A 26,942-nucleotide genomic window follows, 5' to 3' on the forward strand; every position below is an offset into this window, starting at 1 on the left:
CCCTCATTTAATGATGCATTTAGAAATGATGGCGACTCTGCATGCACGAATGCCGTCAGGGTTAGGCCAAAGAGGATTAGAAGTCTGTGCTTTTAAAGATAATCCCAAACGATGTCATCTTTCGACTGAAATGAGTTTCAGATCTGTGCTATTTACTTTGCTCTCGAACTTGTTCCGCAAGCAGCTTCAGATCAGCGCACCTTGCTGCACCTGTCTTGGATAAGGGGCTCAGGTGTCGGTGGGTGTTGTACAGGGAGGCACCCGCCTCATCCAGCCTCCTAACTTCACAAGGCTGCATAGAGCACAACTCCATCTCCTTCATGGGCCCTGTGACTCACTCCTTGGGAACCTGCCACAGCCCAGCAAATCACAGGCAATCGCAATGGTGGTTCAAAAACAAAATGATCACCACCCATTTGCCACCAGCATTAGGTCTCATAGACAGGGGCTTCTTTTGGAAACAAGCCTTGGGAAAGTCCGCTTCTCTCTTTAAAAAAAATAAAAAATTGACATGGTGACCATGGGTGTAACCACGATTTTTTTTTGGGGGGGCAGGCTTTTGTTAGGGGGGCAAAACTTCAGATTTGTATGGATTTGAATTGATTTAGGGAGGGGGAGCTGGCCCCGTCCCTCCCCCCGCTATGGCCATGAAAGTGACCAAGTTGCAAGTTGGCCCTCTAAGCATCTGGGTGCCTCTGATCCTCTGATTCAGTGGGACACGGATGACTTGATGGAGTGTTTTTCTCCACCCTCTCTCTCTCTCCCTTTTCCACCTCCTCTGCCTGCACAGCCGTGGAGAAACCGGAGGCTGAGTCGGAGAGGCAGGAAAAACTGGTTCTGAGCAGGGAGTTGCCCCCGAAAACCCAGGGCGCCTTGGCCCTAGCGTGGAGCTGAATTCAAACTCTTCCCCAGCCCGGGCAACCAAAGAATGGCTGCCTTTGTGCGCAGGCTGGGTCACGTCCCACCCTCGCAGGGTGCCTTTTGCAAGGTGCTGCTAATAGACAAATTACAGCTCCCAGCCTGTCAAGGTAGATAACAGCACCATGTGATGCAGGCGGCCCGGCAGTCGACGGGTGGCACCGCAGGGGAAAGGTGCGCAGCGCAGCGCAGCGCGGAGGAGGCAGGAAGGGGACGGGCGAGCGCAGCGGGACTCTCCGCCTCGTGAGAACCGGGGTGCTCTTCTTCCCCGAGGATCTCGCTCCTGCCTTGATGCCCCGGGAAGTTTTGCAAGCGCCTTGGAAAGAATAAGAAGCGAGCAGCCACCGCCACTGGCCAAGCCCAGCGGAGGAGATCAGCATGGCTTTCGGTAGAAAGAACTGGTCTGCGCTTTCCAGGTGGGTGCTGCTTTCTCCCTGAGCCGGAATCCCCCCGGGTTGGGAAGGAAGGAAGGAAGGAAGGAGGGGTCTTGGACAGCCAGAGAGGAGGAGGAGGAGGGGCAGGGGGCAGGCAGAGTTTCTTTGGGATCCTGCCAGGGAGAGGGCAGCGGGGAAATCCTCTGGACTGTAAGGGAAGAGAGCAAAACTTGCGCATGGATGTCCTTAGAGGCGGATGGTCCCTTGGCGCAGGTTAGAATTAGTTGATTAGTAGCCCCTTTAATATACAAACGGAGCTTCACATTTTCTCTTCGCCGGAGGCCAGTGTGGGGTGGAAACTTATGCTTCTTGAGGCGGACTCGCATCTCTGCCCGAGCGCACAGGGCTGGGTGGTTTCGCTACAGGCGATTGCTGGATTGGCCACGGATTGTGGGAACTGACTCCACGGCGAAGTTGGGTTAGGGTGGAAGCGGGGTTGCACATTCGGAGTTGGTTAATCGCTTAGAATCCAACCATTAGGTGAAGGGATTTTAAACATGTTGGTTGACTAAAAATATGTTCCCTGCAAGATTATGATGATGATGACTATTATTATTATTATTAATAATAATAATAATAATAATTATCCTCCAGATAGCGAGTAGCATTTTAACCAAATATTCTCTCCTGTGCGTGAGAAAGTGAGGTTACCCTTTCTAGATTGATGCCTGCTGAGAAAGACAGAATAGCTCAGCTGGTTAGAGCATGGTGCTGATAATGCCAAGGTTGCAGGTTCGACCCTGATAAGGGATACCTGCATATTGGGTTGGACTAGATATCCTCAGGGTCCCTTCCAACTCTACAGTTCTATGATTCTATGAAAGTGTGCCTTTCTCCCTTTAGAACTTTTCACCGCCCTTCCATCACATGCTATAGTATAGAGATTTAAATGGTTGATTGCCTAAAACTCATACAATGAATGGACTAATGTTACATTGTTTGGGTGAGTGTGCCAGTTTGAAATGAGGAGAGTATGAAAGCTGTATCTGTGGTGTTATATCTCTGAACTTGATGTTGCAGCTATCAGTAGCGAGCATGCATATGTCACCCCAGTCCTCAGTGGTTGCTTGAATGTGTGAACTGACTCCACTAAAAAACCACAATTGTATTGATTTGATGCACTATAGTGGTTCTGTCTAATAGCCGGAATAGTTCATTCACACATTCACCCCATGATTTCATATTAGAGTGGTCAAGTGATAATCATAGTTGTGTGAACCAGAACCAGATTTAATGTAGAGCTGCACAGCCATTCCAAGCCATGACACATTATTCAGGGTCACAATTCAACTTTCATCACAAGTTGGCCAAAGGAAGCAGGATGCAACCCAACCGGTATGTCCAAGCATTACTTGCAATGCAGAGGATGAACCTCTTAGATTTATTAATGCTGTTCTTTGGGGTGGCAAAATAATATGGGCCAGCTCCACTCTTTCTCCCATTTTACAGCTGAGACTATGGGATAGCAACCTGCCCAGGGCCACTTAAGGCAGGACCACAAGGGAATTTCTTCCTGTCTCTTGTCTTCAGCGTTTAACTGCCAAGCTGGAAGTTTGAGTGAAGACCCTCCCCTCCCCTGCTCTACTCCAATAAAATATAATGTGGCATCATGGGCAGTCCTTTGGCAAACATCACATTGTGGATCATTCAGGCAACACATCACATTTGAGCTGAGCTTTTGCCTTTTCTCTGTGGTGATGATCAAACGAGCAGATCTAGTTCCCAAGGAAAGTACCTTGCAGCACACGCCTAGTGAGCCAATAATCAAAGTAAGATTTGATTCCTGGGCTAAGTCCAGCAATTGGCTTCGTTGGCTTTTGCACTGGGGCAGAGGAACTCCCAAGAACCACCCTCAGAGAAAAGTACAACCAAACCAAACAAACAAAGCTGTTTTTGAAAGCTGCAGGCCCATTGATTGCAAGTTTTTAAGTCAGTTGGCAACCTGATCTAACTGGTCAATTGATCATAATAGTTCAGTGGCAGCTGGAGATTATTTGGGGAAGGTTAATGATTTCCCCCAACTGAAAACTACAAGGGGGAGAAATTTGCTTCAGTTTGTAATTAAAAACGAGCTTACCTAATTTTCACTTTCCAAAACAATGTGTGAACTGAACATAGTGATCTTTCAAAATTCACACATCTCTGAATTTTGCAATGTAGTTTTCTGGCCAAGTAATGTGTACAAAAATTAGTAGGGTAAAGTATGTATAAAAGTGCAAATATTCTTGAAAGTGTAAAAAAAATGCTTTATTTTAGGTAAAGTTGCTTTGCAAAAGTGAGTTTATTCGGCAAAACTGCATACAAAAATGTGTATATCAGGAGAAATTCACGCTAAGATGCTGTTGAGTTTTTATGAGGACTTCACAAACTGATGTGGAAATTGGAGAACTGTGTGTAAAGTTGGGAAAATGCGAAATGAAAAGAAACTGAAATTGACAGATTCATCCATTCCCAACTACAAGGCTTCCTGCACTCTTTGGAAAATCATTTTGCTATCACACACACATTTGGCTCCATCTCTGAACTGGCTTTTAGTCTTGGAAGGGCTTTGCCCCAAAAGGTGGCACAGAAATATTACAAATACATATAGACAGGCAAACTGATATGGGCTAGAGTTGGGCCATGATTAGACCATGGTCCCGTTTTGAACCTCCAGCCTTTCTTTTGGGGACTGCCACAAGAGCCCTCTGAATCAGACCAAAGGTCCAACTTGTCCAAGACTAGCTAATGTGGTGCCATCCAAAGGTTGCTGGACTCCAGCTCCCATCAGTCCCAGTCAACCAGCATGGTCAGGAATGAAGGGAGCTGTGGTCCAATGGTCACCAGAGCATGAGACTATTAATCTCATGATCACAAGTTTGAGACCCATGTTGGGCAGGAGATTCCTACATTGCAGGGGGGTTGGACTAGATGACGCTCCTGGTCCCTTCCAACTCTGCAATTATATGATATGATATACGATAGCATCTGGAAAGCACCATGTTGGCTATCTCTGATCTGGTCTAACATCCTTTTTCCCAGAACATCAAGCCAGATGCCTCTAAGATGCCTCCAAACCGAGCATTAAGGCAATAGCCCTCCCCTGCTGCTGCTACCAACTTGCTGGTGCTTCAGGTTCATAAATACTGCAAGACAAGAAAATTTCAGAGTCTTCCACCTGCTCTATAATATTTTTTTGGCACTTGACAATGATTGCTCATCCCAGATACAAATTGTCCACGACAATGTCAGCGGAACTGAACGCCCTTGTCTAAACGGAACACCTATGGTTAAGATCTAATTAAAAATCCATGTTTTTAAATTAGTAGTTAAGGAAGTCATTGTTATTCTCCCAATAATTAGAGTGATTAATGTTTCCCAGCCCTATTGAGAATGCATTCATTGGTGTGTCATGAAAATGGATGATGCTGTCATAGCCGCATGGATCACGGATCTCCCCAACCAGTTTGCATGGTGTATTTCCCACTCTTCCTGTGTTATAATCCTCATTCCAGAAGTGCTGCAGGTAGAGAAGGAAACTTAAGGAAGGATGTGAAAACAACCACATGATATATTTGGTGTGGGATCTTATGTACGATACCAGATTATGAATACAGTAGAACCTGTTTTGCTCTGATATCTTAGGAATATGGCATTTGCACCTCACAGAGATGTGTCTATATATACTGGTGGTGGAGAGAAAGCCTAGAGATATGAAGTCCTGGAGGACATTGTACCTGCTACAGAGTTATCCTCATCTTGGAGGTCTGAGTGTATTGTAGCAACTACTTGATAATCACGTGACTCCGGCAGATCCCTGAGGCTGGCACTGATGTGCAACCCTTAGCTCTGGTTTCTAGCATGGAGCCAGGGTGCTTCTGAATGGTAGGGAGAAATTTTTAGGATACAGTAGCCTTGGTGAGAAAGAGGTAGCCTGCAGTTGTTCACACATTTGGCTTTTTATTAAAAGGGTGGGAAGAGGTCAAGTATAAATTGATATGTGTTGGCACAAACTGTACATAAGATTCCCAAACAGCCAAATTTACATGGTCTCCATAGACCAGGCATAGGCAATCTCGGCCCTCCAGATGTTTTGGGACTACAACTCCCATCATCCCTGACCACTGGTCCTGTTAACTAGGGATGATGGGAGTTGTAGTCCCAAAACATCTGGAGGGCCAAGTTTGCCTATGCCTGCCATAGACCCACCAGAAAGTAATGAGCTGGCCATTCCTCAGAGACTACAAAGGAGGCGGGATTCCCATTTGGTGGATGTTTCACTTAAGACAGAAATGTTGGAGCAAATGCATAACTTGTGAACAGGACATTTCCTCTGAATCTGAAGCTTTGATACTTGTTCCTGTGTTTGTGACTTTTCCTCTCACAGGCATGTGGTTTATGAGCATCAAAGAATACAGCTGCATCCCAAAAGTTCATTTCCTCTAACTGAGAAATTGGTTTTGTATGGATTATATAATTTAAATTGTGTGGCTCTTACGTGTGCAAAATTCAACCATTTGAAAATCTCTAGTTTAGTTCAGTCTTGTCCTGCCTGGAGCCTGGACATGTTGCTGGATTCCAAGTCCCATCAGCCCTAGCCAGCATGACTAATCATCAGGGCTGATGAGAGTTGTAGTCGGTTAGAGTTACCGTAATTTTCGCTCTATAGGACGCACCGGACCATAGGACGCACTGGGCCATAGGACGCACCTTGTTTTAGAGGGAGAGAACAAGAAAAAAAAATTACCCCCCTCTCTGCTCAGCACCCCTTCCATTTCTCCTCCCGCTTGGCTGAAGGGGCCCTGCGCAGCTCTCCCTCTCTGCTCTCTTGCTCTCCTGGCTTCAGCAAAAGGAACCTGAAGCCTGTGGAGCACAGTGGGAATTTAATAAGAACTGGCAGAATACACCTGAAGTTTCTAGTTCTGTTCAATGGCAAGGATTTGGGCACTTTGTCATTGAAGTGGATGGACTTTCAGTGTTTAATTTTGACTGAATTCTGCCCAGTGATATTAAAATATATTCAAAATCCCCCCCTTTAAGTCTTTGTGCACACTAAGTTTACAGGTGATAATCACAGGTCTTGAGCATACCTATGCATGATGAAGTGAGTTGGAGGGAGTGATGATTTCTCCCTAATTCTAGTCTGATGGAAGTGAGAGCATTTGTCATGTCCTTGCTATTCATCCATCGCATCTCTGATTATGGCACAATACGACAACCTAAATTAAGAGTCGGGATTCATGTGACAATCTTAAGGATGTTATCTGCTCATCTGTCTGCCCCAAAATTCTAGCTTCCCCAGAGTTCCACACCTTCTTGTTTCTTGTTGCTGGTGAGATGCCAAGGAGTGATGTAACGTCAAGCCTGGCGGAATTTCAATTAAGTGATGACCTAGACTACCCCCATCTTTTGGGAGTTTCACATGTAATCACAACGTTTGTATTATCTACACATAGGGCAGGGCAACCTGATGGGTGGGATGAGTTAGAACCCCGTGTATATTGCCCAAGTGAGTAGACTAGATGCTAACAACGACATGAGCTGAGGATGGGATAGAAATAACACAGAAAGAGAAGCAGTGTGTTGACTAAGACCTGGGAGGCCGGGGTCCTAGTCCCCATTCAGCCATGAAGCTCACAGGTGACCTTGGGCCAGTCACTGCCTCTCAGCCTAACCTACCTCACAGGGTTGTTGTTAAGATATCTGGGGAGAGGGGAGAACCATGTATGCCCCCTTGAGCTCCTTGGAGGAATGGTGGGATATAAATGTATTAAATAAATCATAGAATTATAGAGTTGTAAGGTACCCTGAGGGCCTTCCTAGTCCAACTCCTTGCAATGCAGGAATAGAAATAAATTTTCCCGTGCAGTGATCAAAATTATTTGTGTTGTTTAAGTGTTAGTTTTGTTTTGAATAATGCAAACATAACAAGGGCAAAGGGGGTAGGTAGGAGGAGAACAGGTTATAGCTCACAAAGAAAAAATGGAGAAGGGGAATTTAAGTGCTGTCAAGATGATGGGTGTTTAAGGAGGGCAGCTACATGTGTATGCAACTCTTTTGGCGTGTGCTGTTCAGATGTCAAATAAGTGTCTATGTAATGATCCTGGCTGAATTCCTATAAAATGAAAACCGGGGATTCCAGAAGATTGCGTTACCTCAAACTTGAACTGACAAAAGAAAAATGACAAAATTGGCAATGATGGAACCTGAGCACAAAAGTAGCTTCGGTGGGACATGCGCAGTAATCGCAACAAGAGCAACTTGAAAGACAGGGAGTTTGAGGGAAGACAGGAGAAATCTCAAATCCTGCTGCTGTTGTATATAAAGGACACCTTGGGCACTAGGTGGTCTGTATGTAAGCGGGTGGGGGGAGGCGGGAGCAGTGTCTTCTCAGCTTCCTTCCTTTTATATTTGTGATAAAGGAAAGGAAGAGCCGTGCATTGTCTGGCTTCAAAACAGGAAGGAGGAATGATACTTTGGAAGACTAAGTCTTGTTCCTGGAGTGGTTAATATGTGCCTGATTTCCTGTTGCATCTTGCTTTCTTTTGGTATCTTGTTTTGACAATTGCTGCAAACACATTTTCTACAGGAAAGCCTCTTCAGCTCTTGAGCAATTCCAATTGCTCAAACTCACACAGCCAATTATGAGTTTCCTGTCCAGCATTGGTTACATCTTCTGATTTATTAGCAAACACATCTGTGAACCAGTCAAATGCTTAATATAAATCTAGGGGTTTCCCATGTCCCTTAACACATATTTTCCTGCTCAATATAATGCAGAGTTTTAATTTATGTTTTCGAAAGGTAAAACATTTTTAGACATTCCTTGAATTCTGTCATGCAGGAAATAGGTATGGTGTCTGCCCCATTCCAAAATATGCCTGTTCATCTGAAGGTCTGAGAAGAACCTCTATACATGTGTCAGCTGTACTACTGCAGAGTTCTGACTGAGCTGAGATTGTACATATGTATGATTTATATGTGTTATGTACTAAGCTTGGATCCTAGAACAACAGGCAGGTGGGATCCTAGAATGCAACAACTGATTGGCTTGCAGGAGAAGACCAATCTGGCTCCAGGAGGAAGTTAATCAGCCTATTAGGCTGGTAGGATTGTAGAATGCAACAACTCATTGGCCTGCAGGAAAAGACCAATCAGGCTCCAGCAGGGAAGCAGAATTAGCCAATCAGATGGGACTCATTGTGCAAATAATGTATATACAGGCCTGAGGTTTGGGGGGAAATTCAATCACTGTTTTACAAGCTGCGATAAAGAGCATGAAATAACTGCAGGACTCCAAGTATATTTCGATATGTGAGTGGGTTTCATTCAGATATTGGCAGGAGCTTGTGCTGAGAGTCAGTGATGTGGTTGGTTAGGTGATTTGAGACTAGGGGTAGCCAATGTGGTGCTCTCCACATATTTGTTGGACTCCCATCAACCCAAGCCAGTATGTACAATGGCAAGGAATTATGGGAGTTGTAGTCCAGCAGCAACTGGAATACTTCATATTGGTTATCCCTATTCTAGGCTCTGGAATGAAAGGTTTTACAGGGTCCCTTCTCTTTCGATGGTAATGTCTACTACTTCACCTATTTTAAAATGTGGTGAGCCCCTCTCTACCCCATTCACACCACTGCCACTGTCATTCCTGCTGAGTGGGGCCAAGGATTTCTCCCCCAAAGTCCTACCTAAGTGAGAGTTAGTGTCATGAAGTAGGGAACTGAATTTGATTTAAGATTCTACTCTTGCCAGACTGTCACTCTACCTTGGCCAAGTCATTTGTCTCAAGCTGTAGTTCCCCTTGGGACAAAAATGGGAATTCTAGGAGGAAGGATTCAGCTAATGAGCCCTACAAGTGGAAGTACTAGCACCATGGGGCTTTCTCCCATTTCATTTGCTTTTAATCTGTTTCTCCCCCACGTCTGCCCCAAATGTTCCATCACTATCCACTGCATCTTCACAGCAGCACTTCTGCAGACCTGTAGGCTGGGAATTAAGGATGTGAGGTGAATATTTGCCTGAGGCCACAAGTGAGACCAAGGCTTAATAAGTCTTTGATCTTTGGACCACACAGGATTATGATATATTAACTCATAATGATGTAACTGTTTGTTTACGATATTACAGATTCCCCATATGCAGTTTAATTTGGCAAATTTGCCTTGGCAGCAATATGGGCTAGACATTCTCATAGTTTCATTCCAATACTTCTTTTCCTTGGTAAACAAATACCTGTACGATTTGTAATAATATCGGGAGAGCTGTGAATCGTTCTCTTAGTGAGCAATTGACTTGAATATTAAGGCAGCAAGATCAGAATCTGCTAGGAACCTGTCCTGCACAAACCTCATTGAAATGAATTATTATTGGCGGATTGGGACTGAAGTTGCAAAGACTTGTGCGTTGCTGAGGTCATGGTCAGATATACAGATATAAACCTCTGGAGAGTGAATATGCTGCAAAAACACTTGTGGAGTGGTTTTGCAATGTTTTTAAAATCATTAGCAAGGATTTCCTAATCACCAGGCAGTTGTGCAAAGAGAAATAGGAAAACCTCTGCTGGATTTGATAAAAAGTGAGGTTTTATGGAACATTTTCACTTTCCCAAAGTGTGCCTGTGGTGAACATGAAACAAAATTGCTCTTTGGCAGCTGAGTTTGGACATGTGAGGGCAAAAATATGCAAAAGGACAGGAGTACATGGATCAGCTCTGCTCCCAACCTCACTGGGCATCTCTCCCCCCAACCCCAATCACTGACCTTAGTGTGTTTAGCACCAAGTTTTGAACAGTTTTCTTGCTGTTGTTACCTGATGAACCTGACAAGTCTCCTAATGAGCCCAGATAAGCTAAATTTCCTGATGGCGAGGAAGCTTGCAAGCTCTTTCAGGGAAACATGCTTGCAAACCACCTTCTCTCTCTCTCTCTTTTGAAGGTGAAACATTTATTCATTAAAAAAAAACACAACAACCCTTGGTTGCCATGTTGTAGGGAGGGTGCGAGGTGGGTGCCCAGTCCGCAGTGATTGAAAGCCAGTGCAGGTATCATAGTGTGCACAGTTTTTGTTATTTCAGCCATTATACCTTGTGGAGAAGAGAAGTCTGCTGCTGCCCTCTGTGATGTGCAGCCCTAGGTGACTGTTGGTGGTGGCCCAGAAGCAGCATGAGTTTGCAGCCCTCCAAGCCAGTCTGGCCTTGTCCAAGCTGTGCCATGTTGCCTTGCCAGGCAGAGTGGCTGGGCAGAAAAGCATACTTGTAGAAGAGGACACAAAAAATATGCATGCTGATTTGCAAGTGTGGATGGGAACATAGAAACAATGGCTTACAAATTATGAAATAGATCTCATCCTAGTGGAGAAGACACCGCAGCCGTCTTGTCATGGCAGAAGAAAAAAGCTAATAATAATAATAATAATAATAATAATAATAATAATAATAATATTTATTGCAAACTACCTTCTGACCTTATGAAGTTTGAGAGTGGAGGGGGCATGTCAATAAAGCTGAGGGTGTGGCGGATGTGTGCACCCCATCTCTCTACACACCTTTGCCTTCACATCTCCGGGCTAAACACCTGAAGTTGGCTTCATTTTCATTGCAAAAGAACAACGTTTTCCCATGTTGTCATTCTTGTGGATGGGGCTCAGAAGCCTTTGATGGAGGATGCTGATGAACCGCATTGTTATAGTGGAATGTGTCTGCCAGCCAACTTTCAGGCTTGCCTATGGCAGAACTGCAGCAGAGCAGACTGCAGACAAAACCCCTCCTCTGGCTGGGTTCCCCCATGGTCCCAACAGGAATGCTTCAGTGCAGGATGATCAATCCTGCTCCACGTGAGCAGAAGCTGTTGCTGGACTGTCAGTGTATGGAATGGATGTAGTACTAATGCGCTATCTGTTTCAGCATGTATTCCTCATTCAGAATCGATGCAGGTGTTGGTAACATAAAACATTTACTGCATACAGCGATCTGGCAAAGCTTTCATACATGGGCCTATGGCAGGATTTCTGACTGAGTGCTGGACTGTGCTTAAGGCAGGTGCCTCCAGAAAGTATGGTCTATGACTCTCCTAAGGCCACCCCAGCATGACCAGGGATGATGCTAGAAGCAGTCCAGCAACACTTAGCTTAAAGGAACAGTACAGTTGTACCTTGGTTGTCGAACTGCTTAGTTGCTGAACACTTTGGCTCCCAAATGTCGAAAACCCGGAAGTGAGTGTTCCTGTTTTCGAATGTTTTTTGGAAGCCGAACATCTGATGCGGCTCTACAGCTTCTGATTGAGTGCGGGAAGCTCCTGCAGCCAGTTGGAAGCTGCGCCTTGGTTTTTGAACGCTTCTGGGAATCGAAGGGACTCCCGGAATGGATGAAGTTTGACAACTAAGGTACGACTGCACACAGTTAATTCACTTCTTCCTCCTCCTCTTCTTATTCTTCCTTAAAAAAAGAGAGAGAAAAACTCAGATTGTAGAAGAGGGTGGGGCTCTCTTGTTATGATCTAAGAACAGAAGGGAAGGGTCTATGAGTCATGAATGGAACAGAAGTTGATGTGTACTCCAAGCAGATTGCTGCCATTTCTGGTTTCATTACTGGCTGCAGGCAGGCAGCTTGCTGCTCCAACAGGATTTTAAAAATTCAGTGCAAAGGTTTAAACACACTTCTTTTTCTTTCCTCTTTGTCCCATCCCCCCTCCCCCTGCTTATTCCCCACTTCCCCATTTGCATGGCCCTCTCACAAGAGTGGAAAACAACACAGCATAACTTTTTATTGAAAGTAAAAAAAATGCAGTGGAATCCATGGCACAATAATGATTAACCAGCATCCTGTGATAGCAGGAGTGGCAGCTTTCTTGAATGCCAGGGGGCTGGGCACGCCAGTGCCACAGTCGATGGCTGGAGCCTTTTCAGTCGCAGGAGTTTCAGCAATGCCCACCAAAGCAAGTTGAAATCTTGGGTGCTTCCGAACAGAAATCTGTGCTCATGAAAGCCTGTACGCAACCTGTTCTGATGCATCTGCCTCTCCACAGCTGTCTGGAGAACAGAGCTGTGCCCAGGAGATGTGGAACTCTGGAGATATAATGTAGACATGAGAAATCTGGTGCCACATCATATCACAGTTTCCCTGGAGCTGGTTTCCCACCCGCACCCAGTTGTGTGCTAAGGCACAAAGAAGGAGAGCAAGAAATGTTCACTGATGCATTCCCCCCCCCCCCGGTCCCCTGATCTGTGCCCACATCCCAGCAGGATGGAAGGAGACCAGCAGCAACACAGCAGCTCTGTAGGAACACCCCGTTTTTGCAGAGAGTCTTGGTGAAAAGGGGGCATTCTGTTGACAAGGCTGGATTAGGATCTCCTGCCCCTTGGAGCATGCTGCCCAAGGTGGGTTGCCTCAGGTTGCCTCACTGCTAGGGCAGCAAGCTATTTTAGGGAATGCAGGGCAGACCACTTGGCACACCTTTCTTTTTTCTTTTTTTCCAGACAAAATAAAATTTTAATAGACAAAAATAAATACAGTGAAGAAGGTTCTGCCAAATGTTGATAAACTCCCAGTTCCAATATGAGACTCTCTAAAAATGATGAGTGGGAGGGTGACATGTTTGTTTAATTGATTTGGAGAAGAAAGCAGGGTAGGATTTCTGCAGCTAATCATTGTCATGTATTGTTACACTACTACATAAAACCACTTCTCTGAAAACAACTTTTCTATTGATTCCCTCCCCCCCCCCAGTTTTGATTATTTATTTATTTGTTTACCGTATTTTTCGCCCTATAGGACGCACTCCCCCCCCCAAATGAAGGGGAAATCTGGGTGCGTCCTATGGGGCGAATGCAGGATTTTGCTGAAGCTTGGAGAGCGAGAGGGGTCGGTACGCACTGACCCCTCTCACTCTCCAGGCTTCAGGAAGACATCCGCAGCCTAGGCAGCCCTGTGGGAGGTCCCGCAGGGATGTCTAGGCTGCGGATAGCAGCCTGCTTCCCGGAGCGTCAGGCGCCCTGAAAGCAGAGCGCCTGGCGCTTCGGGAACACATCCGCAGCCTAGGCAGCACTGCAGGGCTCCCCACGCTGTGGATAGCAGCCTGCCGCCCGGCGCGAGGGGCGCCCTGAAGCAGAGCGCCCCGCGTGCCGGACAGACATCCGCAGTGTGGGGAGCCCTCCAGGAGTTCCCCGCAGGGCTCCCCACGCTGCGGATAGCAGCCTGCGACCCGGTGGGCAGGGCGCCTGAAGCAGAGCGCCCCGTGCGCTGGGCAGACATCGGCCAGCCCCACAAGCTCGGGGGACAGCAGGGAGGCGCAGCGCCGCCATCCCGCTGTTCCTCGACCTGGTTCGGTTTCCCCGACCTGCTTTTTCCTTTATTTCCCCCCCAAAAAACTAGGTGCGTCCTATGGGACGGAGCGTCCTATGGGACAAAAAATATGGTATTTATTTATTTATTTGAGTTCAGGATTTTTACATACCTTATATTATCTTCTTCCAATTTTTAAATTTCCCATACAATTTTTTCCTTTCCCTCCACCCCCTTGTCACACCGTTCTAGCCCCTTTCCACTCCTCAGAATTTGCCGCCTGAGGCAGCTGCCTCACTCTGCCTCATAGTAGGTCTGGGTCCTGTCTCCATGTAACCACACCATCTCAGAATACATATAAAGTATGTGGTACAGCAAAGACAACCATGTTTCATGTGTGTTTGTGTGTGTCATGTGAAATTTTTAAAACCAATCTTGAGTAAGAAAAGAGAGGTTTATATATATAATTATTGTCCTTAGCTACATATATTTAATATATACTGTATTTAAAACTGCCTTTAAGGGTAAAAGGCCATCTCAAAAAAATAAAACAATTAGAAGACACTGAGCACAACTGTCAGAGTGCCATTGGTCAAATGCTGCACTACAAAACTTAGTCTTAAGAGAAGGCCTAGGATGAGCCAGGTGGTCCTCTCCAAGGAGGACATTGCCGAACTGTGATGCCATAGCCAAGAAAGCTCTTCTCTGTACACACAGCTACAGTAGCTCTGGAGACTATGGGCATTATCCATCTAGCTCATTCCATCAGTGCAAGGATTTCTGAATCAGCAGCAGCTGAATAATGCTTGTTTCTCTCTCCTCCCTCCTTTCCCTTCCAGCCTGGCCCAACAATGGAGTACTGAGGATGAGGAAGAGCAGGAGAGGGAGCGCAGGCGGAGGCACAGGCAGCTGAGCTCCACCACCGAAGTGAAGGAGGAGACCCCCAACACAGTGCAGAATGCGATCAGCCGAACACCAAATAGGTATATGTTTGCTGGGAAGGGAAAAACAGAGCTCTCAAGGCTCTGGAGCTTGTTGCTTGGTACTGCAAGGGACAAGGTGTGAACAGAAAGTCTGGTGAATGGTCACAGAAACCGGACAGCGAGAAATATTTGAACATACATGCCTTACAGGCCTTCAGAGTAGGTCCCCTTTGATAAAATGCACCATTGACAACGTTCATAGAACTGTTGGAAACTTCTGGAGAAGTCCTCTTTTCATACTGCTCTCAGTTCCCCCGTCACAGCAGCTTGGATGCGTGAAATGTCGGGAAATCTGTGCCCTTTCAGTGCGGATTTCAGTTTTGGAAAAAGAAATAAATCCAGTGGGGCCAGATCGGCAGACTATGGAGGGTGGGACAACTCAGTAACCTCAGTAATGATTTCACACGGAATATGCAATTCTTTTGTCATCCTTTGGACGGACAAACGCCAATTCCGCATCAATAACTCAATAACTCTGTTGACATTTGCCGCTGTTCTGCTCTTCAACAGTCTGCCAGACTGAGGGTTGTCTTCAATGGTTTGCCGCCCTTCACGGAAATGCTTAAACCACTGTCTTTCGAGATACAGCTTCATCTCCATACACAACTGTGAGCATTTTGTAGCTTTCCAATGCCGATTGTGTGTTCTAATATTTCTCGCTGTCCGATTTCTGTGACCATTCACCGAACTTTCAGGTCACACCTTGTATATGACTCTGCATGGTTATGCAGAGGTTGAAACAACTTCTGACTGTAGGGCCTGAACCAAATTCCACTGATTTCCAAGTCTGGTGAAATCTTTTGGTTTGCTTTAGTTTGGGTTTGGGGAAGGTGAGGAAGAACAGGATCAGGGAAGTCTTGCGGTCCCCATTGGGCACCCATGTCAGCTCCTGTGCTCTAAAGGGAACTTTTGAGAGCTTCCTTTCTCTTTTTTCATTGTAGGTTCCGGGGCTCCTTGGAAGTAAAGCCCTCCAGGCAGGAGAACTCAAAGCCGGCAAAGGAGAGGACACTGGAAGAGGTAATAAATAAGCCAGATGACAGAGTAAGGAGGAGAGTGGAGATGTTCAATAATGTGAAACAGGAGAAAAAGGAGACAGTGCCTGCCAGGAAATGGAAAGAGGAAGCTGCTGAAAAGAAAGCTAAGTCTTCTTCAGAACCACCCCAGGAGAAGAAGGAACCCACGGTGGAAAAATGTGAAAGCCTGGCTCAGCAAAAGGAGCCTGACAAAGAAAACCATCGAAACCTGAGTGAGGAAAAGAAGGTGAGAAGCTCAGAGAAACAGGAAAACTTAGATCAGGACCCCAAGAAGGACCTCAAAGTGGATGAGGATTCAGTCTTCAGTGAGGAGCAGAAGGCACTGAAGGAGCACAAGTCTCAGCGACCGGCCGCAGTCCAGAATGAGGTGGCCACACAGCAGCCTCTGCGAGCTTCTTGGGAGCGTAGGAGCATCAGCCGGCTTGAGGTGAAGATTAACCCCAGGGTCAGGAGCTTCACAGAAGCTGCCTCTGGGCCACAGGTACTCAGTCTTGGAATTTTAGAGGGAGGAAATGGAAGCCAAAGGGCTGGAAGGGAAAGGCAGTAGATGTTCATTGGGTATCAGCGCAAGTCAGAGGTAGAGTGAACTGGAGTCTCCACAGTTGTCAGCTTAATTCAGCACAGGGATTGAGAAGCCAGTTGGTGAGAGCACAGTGCTGGTAACACCAGGCTTCAGGTTTGATTATCGTATGGGATGGCTGCGTATTCTTGCATTGCAGGGGGTTGGACTAGATGATCCTCAGGGTCCCTTCCAACTCGATGATTCTATGAAAAATAAGGAGTAAATAAACTGAAAGGAAGGAACTCTGATGGAGTGGAAGAATGGGACATCATCAGCTGTTGTGGGCTAGGTAAATTGAGGATGGGACTTCAGGTTGTTCATCTGTGCTATAAATAAAGTCTATATCACATTATTTTATTTGTTCATATATACACATAAATGTGTAGACCAACATTCAGGCCAAAAAAATGCCTCCCAAAACACTGATTAACTTTAAAATATCAATATAAAATAAAACATTAAAGCTATTTTAAAATTTAGCATCAGCTTCCCCCAAACCTGTCTTAAAAGCCAGCATAAACTGCTTCCCAGTAGCCCAGCAAACACCATCAAGCACAGAAACATCTATTTCACCAGCTCCCAAATGCCACATTCAACCGATAAGTCTTCAAGGCTTGTTATGAAAATGGAAGGATGGATCTCACTCCTAAATGAATTCCATAATTGAGGGGCCACTTCAGAGAAGTCTCCCTGCCATTATCGTATCAGCCCAGACTTTTCTCTCAATCCACCCGATGGTTTCTTGACTCACATTTGTTTTCCAGGCAGAAAGAAGTAGGCTCAAAATAGAAGAAGCTGTAATCTCTCCCTCTGCTCAAGATGGATCTGAGGCTCCCTTACTAACGTCTCAACCTCTGATTACCTACAGTAGTTCATTCAAACGAGTCAGCCCAAGGACAATCTCATTCCGGGTAAGCGTTCATGATCAAGACAGGAAAATACCCCTCCTTTGAAAAGGACAAGAGACCACTTTGTGCATTATTCAGATAACTGGGACTCTATATACCAGGCATGTCCAAAGTCCACTGGTCAATTTAATCTGGCCCCCGTGGCAGTATATGTCCTGGGGTAAAATCCTAAAAAAAGCTCAGCAACTTTGGTCGGCCCTCACACATGTTTACTTCATCAATCAAATCTGGCCCTCCTTGAAAAAAGTTTGGGCTACAGAAGGGACAGCAGGGGATATATGGCAGCTCACTCCCTATGCTCCTTGGCTAATTCAATTGCCCAGAGTCGGCCTGCTTGGTTTATCATGCCCAGCCTTAACCATCCACGTTGGAAGGGTATCTTCTTGACAGGTTTAGTCTAGCAGTTCAATTTCTTCCCTTGTGGCAAAGACCACCATTTCTCACCACCAATTCTTGTGTCTCTAGGTTGTCCCCAGGAAAGAGAAACAAGATGATACATTAAGCAGAAGGTAAGTGGGTATCAGACTCAGCTATTTCTTGCGAGCTTGCGAGCTTTTGTTAGATTTCTTTCTTGTGGACCTTTGAAATATTTATTGAATTTGTTTGAGTTCTGCTTAGAAAACATTAGACCGGGGGGCTGGAGAGTAGAATGCTTTTCTAGCTGTAAAAGGCTGCATGCACACGATTCACCTGGAGCAAATTTAAAGCACATGATTTCCTCAAAAAAATATTGGGAGCCGTAGTTTGTTAAGGGTGCTGGGTATTGTAACTGTGGTGGGTAAGCTACAGTTCCCATGAGCCTTTGGGGAGGTCATGTGCTATAAATATCTGGGGTGGTATTCAACTAAGCTGTACACAGAGTAGACCCATTGAAAGCAATGGACTCGACTTAGTCATGTTCACTCATTTTGAGGTCTACTCTGAATATAACTTACTTAAAGACCATTCACAGTGTGTACACAGCTCAAATCCTTGAGTACAAAGTCATTGCACCTCCTGTATCCATAAGTGTTTCTTGCTATAAAAAAGTCAAAGTAAAAAGAAAAGAATTAAAATAAATATTGCAGCATTTTTATTTTTTAAAGAGAGATGAGTGAGTCATCAAATTCCATTGGTAGCAGAAAGCTTGTCATATTTTTGTATGTTGGAGGAGATACAAATATCTCACCCTTCTGTGGCTTCTTGATTTGTGGACCTACCAAGCGAATTCTTTGCTGCACATTCTTTCAGTTGCATAAATCCACTGCTAAGTGCAGGAAGATCTATTTTTAAAAGCTGCATTTCTCACTGTAAAAACAGTTGTATCCCAGACATGGTCTTGATGTGAATGAAATCTTTGATTCTGATCAGCAGTGGTTAGAATTCACAGTATGAAAATGTTTAAGGTACATTGCTATTTCTAATTCCAACTGGATATTTAAAAACAGGAGCCGGGAAGGGCAAAAATAGTTGTTTCTGCTTTCTAGAATAAGGGAGCTTTTGAAAAGATTTTGTTTTTAGTATGAGCAGTAGGTAATGTGCTAGCTATGGAGGCTGTGTTTTGGAATTTAAGATGGGGGGGGGAGATGCAGTGGTATTAATTTAGGGAGTGTTAATTTATTGCCCTCATATTTTTTTTAATAAATGGCCAATTTATTTTTTTTCTTCCCAACTTACATTTCAAATAAAAAAATGTTCAAGACTTAGTTTTCAGACATTTCAAATTTGCATTAAATTTAATTTTAGCTTTACAATGGACTCCAGAGCATTGATCCCAACTTATTAGGCTCCAGTGACCTTTCACTTAGGGAATGAAATATCACTGTTCCTTACAGGATCTTGGAAGGTTTTTGTTCATACCCTGTGTTATTTGCTCTTTTCCACTAGTGCCAGCATGAGGCTCCCAGCAAGCACTGCTAAGCTGGAGGAGAAGCTGGAGAAATATACTTCTGCTGTGCAGGTAAATATTGGAACAAGCCGTGATCATGACCTATGGCAAGGGAGGCTAAGTATTTTCAGGCCATGGGCTGCATTGCCTCAAGGCCTCTGGGGGCAACATGTCAATGTGGCTGTGACCAAAGTTATAAAAGAGCCTCTTATCACCTCTTCTTTATAAATTTCCCATTAAATAATTAATGATTGATTTTGACTCAATAAATATGCCCTGCCCCGCTTTCACTCTCACATTCCTTATTAATTTCCACCATCATCGCTTACTGTTTTCTTACTCCTTATGATTTCTTTATTCACAAATTCATTATTTAATCTTTTTTTTAAAAATATTTTTATTAATAATTTCAATATAACAAATTATCAACACATATCATATTCATTATTTTTTCCACTCCCCCCCCTTCGCTCCCTTCCGCCCCCCCAGAGACTTCCCTCAGCTCCTCTCTCTGATTTCTCAGCACATATTATTCTCGGTGCATGTTATGAAATTATACATATCCTTATATTATCTATCTACCCTGTTATCAACCAATAAATCTGTGTATGTTTATTTGAAACCTGCCAAGGAGTCCGGTTCATTTTGCTGTCTTTTTAGATAATTTGTTAAAAGCTCCCATTCTTCCTTAAAGTCACAGTTGTCCTTGTCCTGTAATTTGTATGTCAATTTAGCCAGCTCACAAATTCTTTATTTAATCTGCCTCAATAAATACATCCCGCTTGCACATCTTGGAAGTACATTCAATGATGAGCACAATGTGCTGCACTCACAGAAGTTCCCCGAAAAAGGAAAAATCTATGAAGGGACCAAGGACAGGTTGAGTGAAGGGGGAGAGACTCCTTGGCTGCAAAGGAAGGAGGCAGCATGGGAAACGGGTGGTTGGGGGGAGAGAAAGAGGCTGGCTCAAGGTCATCCCGTGTGCTCCATGGCTGAGTAGGGGTTTGGATTCTGGTCTCTCAGGCCCTAGTACAACACTCTAACCACGACGCAACACTGGCTCTTCAGTGCCTTGTCATCCCTGACCATTTGCCATGCTGGTTGGGGGTGTGCTAGTGAGTGACTGGTGCTGTTCAAATGTGGAAATATTCCTCTTTATTAATATTTCTACCAGATGCTCAGTACTGCAGAGGTGTAAAAATCATTCTCATTATTGCTGGTGAGTGCTTTCTACAGTACAAGCATGGAAAATGTCCTAGTCAGCTTGCATGGCAGGTAGGAAGGTGATAAAATGTCTTGGGCCAGCCCTGACCATCACTAATGAGTGTTCTGGAGTGCTCAACAGCACCATCTGCTGCTCAGCAGTTGGAAGGGACCCTGAGAGCAAACTTTTTCAGCAGGGGGCCGGTCCACTGTCCCTCAGACCTTGTGAGGGGCTGGACTATATTTTGAAGGGGGGGGGGGAGAACGTATTCCTATGCCCCACAACCCAGAGGTGCATTTTAAATACAAGCACACATTCTACTCATGTAGAAACACGCTGATCCCAGACCGTCCATGGGCCGGATTTAGAAGGCGATTGGGCCGGATCCAGCCCCGGGCCTTAGCACTCAGGCATGGATAGGCAAACTATCTAGTCCAGTGGTTCTCAACCTGTGGGTCCCCAGATGTTGTTGGACTACAACTCCCATCATCCCTGAGCTCTGGCCTTGCTAGCTAGGGGTGATGGAAGTTGTAGTTCAACAACATCTGGGGACCCACAGATTGAGAAAGGCTGATCTAGTCCAACCCTCTTCAATGCGGAATCTCAGCTAAAGCATCCATGGCAGATGGCCATCCAACCTCTGTTTAAAAATCTCCAATGAAGGAGAATCCAGATGCTGAGAAAAATACAGTACAATAGCCAAGTTGTTGGGGGACGTGGAAGGCCACCAGAAACCCATATGGCCCATGGGCTGTGGCTTAGGCACCCTGGCCTATGACTTCTTTGTACTATGTGCCCATCCTCTGGATGGGTCATGGGCGTAAGTAATTACTAAGCTCTTGAATGATGTGAGAGGGACTCTGGTATGGACATTCAAGAAGCTTTGGCTTGATTTACATCTGAATCAAAAGGCCAAGTAATAAGGGATAATCACACAGGTATCCAAAATGTGTCCCTGAGGAAGAGAGGATCATGAATAAAGTTAATACAAACCAAACCAAACCAAACTTTTTTTTTGGGGGGGGGGAGCAAAAGAATAGCCAGTGAAAGAGAGAAAGATGCTTCTCTGCCAGGCATTGATTAAGTAGAAGAAGAGGTTCTTTCTTGAAATTTGAACTTCTCATTTTTCCTGCCTTTCTTCTTGATCCTAGAGAGCAGGGTCAATTAAATTACCTCCATCTACTCGGAGAAACTTCCATCCACCTTCAGAGGGTGTGGCCAGCAAGCGCAGCATCTTTGAAGCAACTGTCCCCATCCGGGCTGAGACGACCACCCCTGTGCGGAAGGTAAGGTCTAAGTGCAGTCAGGATCATAAAGCTAAAAGGGATACCCAGAAAAAGGTGATGGGGAGTGTTTAACAGGAGGAAGATGGCACCACCATGCCCACAGCCACATCTGCACCATACCTTCAAAGCACTGTTATATCACTTTGAGTCATGGCTTCTCCTAAAGAATCCAGTGGGAACTGTAGTCTGTTTAGGGAGCTGAGGCTTGTTAGGAGACCCTTGAAAAACTGCAGTTCCAGGATCCTCCTAAAGTCAACTAAGACTGTTTTAAATGCATGATGTGAATGTAGCCATGATGAAAGTTGCCAGTCAGTGTAGACAATCCTGCGATCCGACCTGTAGAAGGACCTGTGATTTGACTAAGTATAAGGCAGCTGCCTATTTCCCTATGATCCTAATTAATTAGGGCCCCATCTTCATTCATTCATTCATTCATTCATTCATTCATTCATTTTCTCAGATTTCTCCTGCCTTTTTTTCTGCCATGGAATCCAAGGCAGGATAGACATGGTTCTTAGACAGTCTCCCATCTGGGTGCAACATGACCCAGACCTGCTTAGCATTTGCAAGATGTGGCCTCATGTGCTTTCAGACCATACCCTGGGATATGCCATGCAAGTCTCTGTACCATTCACCTCTGTAGCAGGGCCACATTCTGTTTTTGCTTTGCTTGCCCATGCTGGAAACTCTTGTCTGCTCTTCCTGTCACAGTGAGGATGCTCCAACATAGGAAAGGCAGTGATAAGTGACTTGTTTACCCCCACTCTGCAGTTCTGCAGTATCTATTCTTTTGTTATTTAGGAGAGTTTGAAGATCCCTGGAGGCGTCACATCTCGCATCAATCTCTGGATCAGTCGAACTCAGGAGCCCAGCAAGGATGAAGGAACCAAGGCATGATCTGTCTCATGAACACACTTGGGTTTAACAGTCGAGAAGAGGCAAATTGCTTGTGTACAGTCCTGCTCAGCTACAGCCACCAACCTATAAGCAAGGGAGGGGGGACCCTCTTAGTGCTTATTTGGTTCAGGAACTTGAGTTGCCTTCTTTAGTTTCACTTTTGGGATTGTCAAGGGCTGCTTCCTTAGGCCCTTTCCTTAGTTTCTTGTGCCATTCCAGTCCAAACCCTGCTCTCGTGTGCATTTTGTTATTTGCTACAGGAGATGGAAAGTTGTTCAAAGGGCTGCCATAATCACATCACTCTAGAAACAGCACAATGACCATGAATCTACTCCTGGAAACAGGAGTAATGTTAGAAGTGCATCTAAACAGGAAAAGGCATGCGTGGTGGGTCCATTTTTTTCTGGAACCATGTGCATCTGCTTGGAGCTACTCTCCCTTTCCAAACTCTGTATCTAGCTTAGCCCACCAAATCTTAGGTAGCCACATGTCTCTGTGGGGAGTTCTTTGAAGAGCCTGTGACTTGTCTTCCTGCAGGACATTCAGAAAATTGAGAACAGTGCGGAGTGGAGTCAGTTGGAGAAATGGCCTAATAATTCCTGAAGGAAAACCAGTGCAAGGGCAAACGGAGGTCAGTCCTGAGGACACAAAATGACTTCATCTGATCCTAATGGGTATCAAAACCACTTTGATTGCAAAGCGAATTCAGTTGAACTGGGTAGACTTCATCATGTGGGCAAATGATAATGCAAGTAGCAAGCTCAATAGATCCACTAACACAATCATTTCTTCTTGCACAATGGAATTTTCCTCCCTCCCCCTGCATACCCTTGAACCCTCTCCACATCTATGCCAGATCCTAGATGTGCAGCTAATTGTCCTTGCACTTGCAGATGGAATGCTGTTTGGTGGAATGCTGCCCTTAGGGCTGTATTCAACTAACTTTTACTCAGAGTGAACCCATTTAAATGAATGGCCATGACTAACTTAGATTCATTCACTTCAGTGGGTCTGTTCTGAGTAAAAGTTATTGAATACAACCCACTGCTTCCAGGTGCACCAGCACAAAATCCCCCTCATCCTCAGTGTGCTACTGCCATCTTGCTGATAATGGAAATAGCAAGAGTAAGATTTAGTCTGGATGCTTTTTGAAGTGATTGTATATGGATCCACTACAAAGACCACTTTGCCCATTTGGAAGGTTAAAACTGGGGCCATAATGTTAAAGGTCCCAAACAGGCATGGAATAGGATGAGCTGAAAGAGCATCAGGCCAATGGATCAGAACATGGGTTTCTCAGAGTTATAACACTGCAAATTTGTAACCCCAAAGAGAGAGACCAGAAATGTGTTGTTGTGATCTTTGGTGATAGGTGGCCCAAATGAGTTAAAATTTGCACAATATGTAGTGGTTAGAATGTCAGATTAGGACCTGGGAAACCCAGATTCAAATCCCACCTCACCCATGAAGCTCACTGGATGACCTTTGACTTACCACTGTCTTACAACCTAACCAACCTTACAGTATTCTTGTGAAGATAGAATACTGGGGGAGCCATGTGGTCTACCTAGCTCCTTGGAGCTGAGATATACATTTAATTAATAATAATTTGGAGGGTGTATTTAATGAAATTGTATTTCCCCCCTGGATATTTACTGAAGAAGTCTACATGCTAATATTGTAAGATATATACAAACTGGTGCCCAAGGCTTGGATTTAGAGTCCAGTTCACCCTTCTTTCTCCCTTGCAGCAAGCTCTGCACTAACCTAATGCTTCCTTTTATCTTGCAGGTGTCACTGTACAAGCTGCTCTGGGGACAACATTATCTCCATTTAAATCAAGGGCCTGGACCACTTGAAATTACCCTGCATTCCTTGGTTTCAGACTGTTCCACAAGGCCATTTGCCTGCCAAAGAGTATCTATCAGTCAAGCTGCCTATGGTGCCTTTTCATGGATGGGGTTTCTTGGTGACTTAAAAAATGCTTCTAATTGGTGGATGGGAAAGATGGCGATTATGACATGGAAACTATATTACCCACGATCCACTTCTGTTCCTTTCCACTCCTGTATCTTCTAGCCCCCAAATAGCAAAGCCTTAAGTTCTACTAGCAACCTTGAAGGTATGAAATACATGTGGCCCATTCACTGGATTTTCCTTCAGTTTTGTATCTGCCATAACAATAGGGTTCACCATGTAACTCATGTACCCTGCAGTGACTGCATAAAGTTAGTATATCTACTTGCCACCAGTTACGCCACCACATGGCTGGATCTTAAGAACATAAGAGGAGCTCTGCTGGATTAGACTGAAAGCCTGTCTGGCCCATCATTCTGTTCTCACACTGGCCAATCGGAAGCCTTTTGGAAGCCCATGAGCAGGAAATGTGCCCAATAGCTGCCTCCTACTTGTATTCCCTAGCAACTGGCATTCAGAGACATTCTGCCTCTGACACTGGAGGTAACATATAGCCATCATGACTGGTAGCCAGTGGTGATGACGTCATTGGGATGAAAGAGGCTGATTCGAAGGCAGAGATTTTATGAGAAAACTGCAACTGGTCAGGGCTGTCCTCAATGGAGATTTCTGGTATCTGAGATAGGGAGATGGGCTACCTGTGTGTGGTGGCAGAAGGGTGCAGGATGCCTCAAAATGTGTGTGTGTGTGTGGGGGGGCTTCTTGCTACAGCAGCCCTGCCAACCCTGTGCAAAGAATTGCTAAAAAGTCATCCTGACAAAATATCAAAGGATGTATGTGTTATCATGCAGTATGGGTATGTTCTTAAAACCAATGGAACAAATCTGTTGTATCTCAAGGCTCAATGTTTCCATTTGGACTTAGGCTGAAATCTTGTGCATTGCTACTTAGAAGGAAGCTCCACTGATTTTGATGGGATTTACTCCTAGGTAGGTATGCTTAGGACTGGAGCCTAAGTCATGGCAAATTTTAGCTGGATCGGGGCCATAGGTTCTTGTGTGAACCCTGCCCATAACAGTTTATGCCATTGACTTAAAAATCAAACCAGTTTGAGCAGAAAGTTTTGTTTTGGTTTTTTTTAGTATATTTGACTTATGAACACCTAACTCTAGATTCACTGGTGATTTTGGCTCTTGCTATATTTCATAATAAATTTCACTTTGGTTCCAGTACTTCTTGTCTTTGGCTCTTCTTAAATTGATTCTTGGTTGTGAAGAACTGAGCTGGCCTGAAGATCCATTTTGCCTGTTTCCAGCAGTGGCTCTCCAGATGTCTCTAAGACAGCCACAAACTGGAACCAAAGGCAATAGCGCCTCCCCACTTCTGTACCCCCAGAATCTAGTGCATTCAGATCTATACTGTTTCTAAAAACAAAGCTTCTACTTAGCTACCATAGCTAAATCCATGCTTCTGTTTCTGCCACAGTTTTAAAGCACAGATCTATGACTTGTGGGCACAGGTCTGTGCCTTTTAGGGAAGGGTCCCTGTTTCACCACGTTCCCCAGGAAAACCCACTGTTGACCACTGAATTGGAGCAAACATCAATCCACAGAAAACCGATTGACACTTGTTCTGATTCAGCGGCAAACAGGATGTTTTCCTGAGGAAAGCAGTGGGGCAAAGAAAAAAACCTGCCCAGACTTGTGCCTAGAAATTGTGGCACAGATGGAAGTGTGTATGAGCCCTAATAGCCTTGACAGACTACCCACGTCAATCTATTTTCTAAGCCTGTTTTTAAACCACTCTAAGCCTACTCTGGGCCTACATCCTACCCTGTAGTTCTTAGTGCAGAGGAAATTGTTGTATCAGTCCAAGATCTTGGAAAACTCACATACTGCTAATAGAACAAAGTTTGGGGATGCAAATGTACGTACTTTCTTCTGTGTGCAGCTATTGAGTACCTTTATATATAGTTGGTATGATTGCTTAGGTATTGCTCTTCCAACTAAAAGCAGTGACTGTGTTGCTCTGGATACTTTTTCATGCTGTAATTTGGAGAAATTTCTCGTGTCCAAGAGGATCTTGTACATGAAAGAGAACTTTTATACAAGCCAAACAATTATGACATTTTCTCGGTTTCACGGTCTATGGACATAAGGACCAAATAGAAGTGTCTTAACCAAGTGAAACAATTTGCCTATCTAGTCTACTACCATTTCCTGTTCTGCAGCATCCCCTGCTAGAGCTAGTGGATCTATTTTACGGTGGATGTTGGGGACTGAACTTGGGACCATCTGCATGCTGAGCATGTGCTTTACTACTAAACAATGGTCTCTCCCCTAAGGATCATCACAGTTGGTGACGATCGGTATACAGCAGCTGCAGCAAAAACAAAAAACCCCCAAACCCTCAGCAGAATAGAGTCTGTGGCAAATCAATCATGCGAAGCTCACACTATGCACTGAAAGTTTATATGACAAGCTGATATTCCTTGCTGCATCTGTCCACATGCTGAGTCATCATGGGAAGAGGCATTTGGAGAAGGTGCTTCAAGGGGCCAGCAAGAGATAGATGTAAGTGGGCAACGTAACCAAGAAGGTATTTTGACACCATAGTTAAACCTGGAGGCATTGCATGCTCAGAGGTAGTAGCAGTCCATAACTGTGACTAACTC

At 44.9% G+C, this 26,942-nt stretch overlaps 1 protein-coding gene across 3 annotated transcripts; it reads left to right on the forward strand.

The window, feature by feature from the left end:
* Nucleotides 1–774: 774 nt before the first annotated feature.
* LAD1 (ladinin 1) lies at nt 775–25,500 on the forward strand. 3 transcript variants are annotated; one of them, XR_014512811.1, is made up of 11 exons: nt 775–1,334; nt 14,450–14,593; nt 15,535–16,108; nt 16,954–17,100; nt 17,563–17,606; nt 18,964–19,036; nt 21,320–21,454; nt 22,256–22,345; nt 22,889–22,982; nt 24,143–24,737; nt 25,120–25,500. XR_014512811.1 is itself a non-coding variant. In XM_083447188.1 (10 exons), the coding sequence occupies exons 1-9, from the start codon at nt 1,297–1,299 to the stop codon at nt 22,952–22,954; spliced, it is 1,311 nt and encodes a 436-aa protein (XP_083303314.1). In that variant the 5' UTR covers nt 1,060–1,296; the 3' UTR covers nt 22,955–22,982; nt 24,143–25,500. The 3 variants fall into 3 exon arrangements, 2 of the variants coding, with proteins under 2 accessions (XP_083303314.1, XP_083303313.1); XM_083447188.1 differs by having other exon boundaries at nt 1,060–1,334; nt 24,143–25,500; XM_083447187.1 differs by having other exon boundaries at nt 1,063–1,334; nt 15,535–16,115; nt 16,958–17,100; nt 24,143–25,500.
* The last annotated feature ends 1,442 nt before the right edge of the window (nt 25,501–26,942 follow it).

The sequence above is a fragment of the Podarcis tiliguerta genome (genome assembly GCF_965153285.1).
Source record: "Podarcis tiliguerta genome assembly, chromosome: 6".
In the NCBI taxonomy this organism is placed as follows: domain Eukaryota; kingdom Metazoa; phylum Chordata; class Lepidosauria; order Squamata; family Lacertidae; genus Podarcis; species Podarcis tiliguerta.